At 36.6% G+C, this 2,096-nt stretch overlaps 1 protein-coding gene across 1 annotated transcript; it reads right to left on the bottom strand.

The window, feature by feature from the left end:
• Nucleotides 1-884: 884 nt before the first annotated feature.
• LOC118648405 lies at nt 885-2,015 on the bottom strand. The gene is made up of 4 exons (XM_036294715.1): nt 1,710-2,015; nt 1,360-1,434; nt 1,085-1,282; nt 885-982 (listed from the first exon to the last, which is right to left on the bottom strand). Exons 1-4 carry the CDS (start codon nt 2,013-2,015, stop codon nt 908-910), a joined length of 654 nt encoding a protein of 217 aa, XP_036150608.1. The 3' UTR covers nt 885-907.
• Between the last annotated feature and the right edge of the window lie 81 nt (nt 2,016-2,096).

The raw sequence follows: 2,096 nt of genomic DNA, 5'->3' as shown, positions 1-2,096 counted from the left end.
TCTTTTTCTTTGAAAATTCTGTAATAGAAAATAAAGAAAAAGTACTTCTCAATATCTCTCAGTTGATGGTCTCTCAATCCGCCCCCGATCTTACGCATGGCACGCGATTAATTCGACATTCTAAATCCGATGCTGAACAACACTCTTAAATTGTATAAAATTATATACATCATCGCGTTGCTTAATATTGTGCTCCGCTTCCACGCTTCAGAAATTACTTATTCCTTTTTCTGCTCATTTTTCGAGCATGCAAAAATTTTCGACTAGTGTATGTAGTAAAATCTAAAAGAAAAAAATTATACTTAACACACGAGGTTTGTTTAACCAATGGCATCGAATATCTCGTTAATTTTCGTCATCGAAAGAAGACAATTTTCTAAAGCTCGAGCAAAGTACAAGAAATTTCACGAATTCGTTCTGTAAAAAGCAAAATCATAGACGTAGAAAAGACCATCCAAATGTACCAAATCTGAAGATTACGTAGAAAGAGATGAAAGACAGTTGCCATAAAAGAGAAGAGACAAATTCCACAAATTATAAAAAGAATACGGCAACTATTTTCTGTTTTTTTTTCTATTTGATCTTCACTATCAAAGCATTGAATTTGGTCTATTTTTGCTACATCTATGAGCAGAACGTGGTAGCGTGGAATCTCCTTCGAGATGGGAGATCAGTAAATGCTTGTGATAAATAGGACAATCCACTTGCTTCAATAAGGATCTTTCCGATACTTCATCCATACGACACGATATACGGTTAATCCTTTGATTCTCTCTGCATCTCATTTGTCGCTCAATTGCGAATTATACCCTTGTACTTCCTTCCTTGACTAGATTCGTACTCATTGCTACGTTGATATTTCTCGCCTGATGCCATGGTATACACGGGCGTGTAAGGACCTCGGGCGTTAAACATTGCTCTTAGTTTTGCTGTTCTCGGGCTCTGGCGGACAATGGTCGGAGTGTGTTGCCCATGCAGCAAGCTAACGATATTAATATAATGTTATTAATGAGTATTAGCATAAATTAAAATATGTAAGAATGATATATCGTACGTAATTATACACTTGACATGATATATATACCTGACATGAACGACTACAATACCACTGATTTCCACATCCAGCGCAAACGAATTGTGCGGGACGAATTATGCATCCCTGACATTTTGGTGGAGCGCTTGGTGAAGGTGGATTATCCTTTACTGGTTGTTTACTATCTCTTCCGACCACTGAGTTCCCTTTTCTATCGTCAATTACCGTTGTATCTTCCTCTACATCCTCCTAAAAGTAAATGAAATCATCAGAGATAAATCAAACACGCACAAGCATGTTATTAACAAATTGAAAAGGAAATTTACCACATGAATTAAATCGTTGGAGTGAGATTGCGCGGAAGTGTTAACGACGGGGGTAATAGTTATCTCGGTGCGAGCCTAAAAAAGTTTCTTACGTTACAAAAAAGATAAATCTATTTCTTGCCTAACCGCTTTGACTAGAAGTTTTTCAAACACACATTTTTCGAAAACTCTTGTATTATTTATTTATGAATTATTTATATACTTATTACAATTTATATAAATTATATAAAATCAAATTATAGATATACATTTGAATAGTACAACAGTTATGTATTAAAGAAAACTACAATATTTTGCCGATGTAAATAAAATAAAAAAAAAAAATGTAAAAAATAAGAAAAATAAAGAACCTTGGAAGAAGATAGGAGATCATTTATAGAAACCAGATTAGAGCCTTGGTAAGTCTGCAAAAGGTGTTGAGTTGTAGCGTTTTGCTGCGACATAGACACTGACGCCGCCGCTGCCGCTGCCACCGTCGCTGAAGAATTCCTTTCTCTTTCAGGCGCAGTGAGTAATCTTGCTAAAGTAGGTGAAAAAGTCGTAGACCTCGGCGTTTGCGCTTTTGTCAGAATTCCATGGAGCAATGAACCAGTTGGCTGAGATGTATTCTGAGCTATTCTGCGCCGACGTGGAGTTACGGCATGAAGCCGCCACATCGGCTAATTTTTGCGGTTGGTACCTGACTGATTCGCCACTAATACATATTCACAACGCGGTTGAAATTTAATGATCAATTA

The sequence above is a fragment of the Monomorium pharaonis genome, unplaced genomic scaffold (genome assembly GCF_013373865.1).
Source record: "Monomorium pharaonis isolate MP-MQ-018 unplaced genomic scaffold, ASM1337386v2 scaffold_419, whole genome shotgun sequence".
In the NCBI taxonomy this organism is placed as follows: Eukaryota; Metazoa; Arthropoda; class Insecta; order Hymenoptera; family Formicidae; genus Monomorium; species Monomorium pharaonis.
Note: the sequence above shows the minus strand (reverse complement) of the source record. Positions and strands in the feature narration are given on the sequence as shown.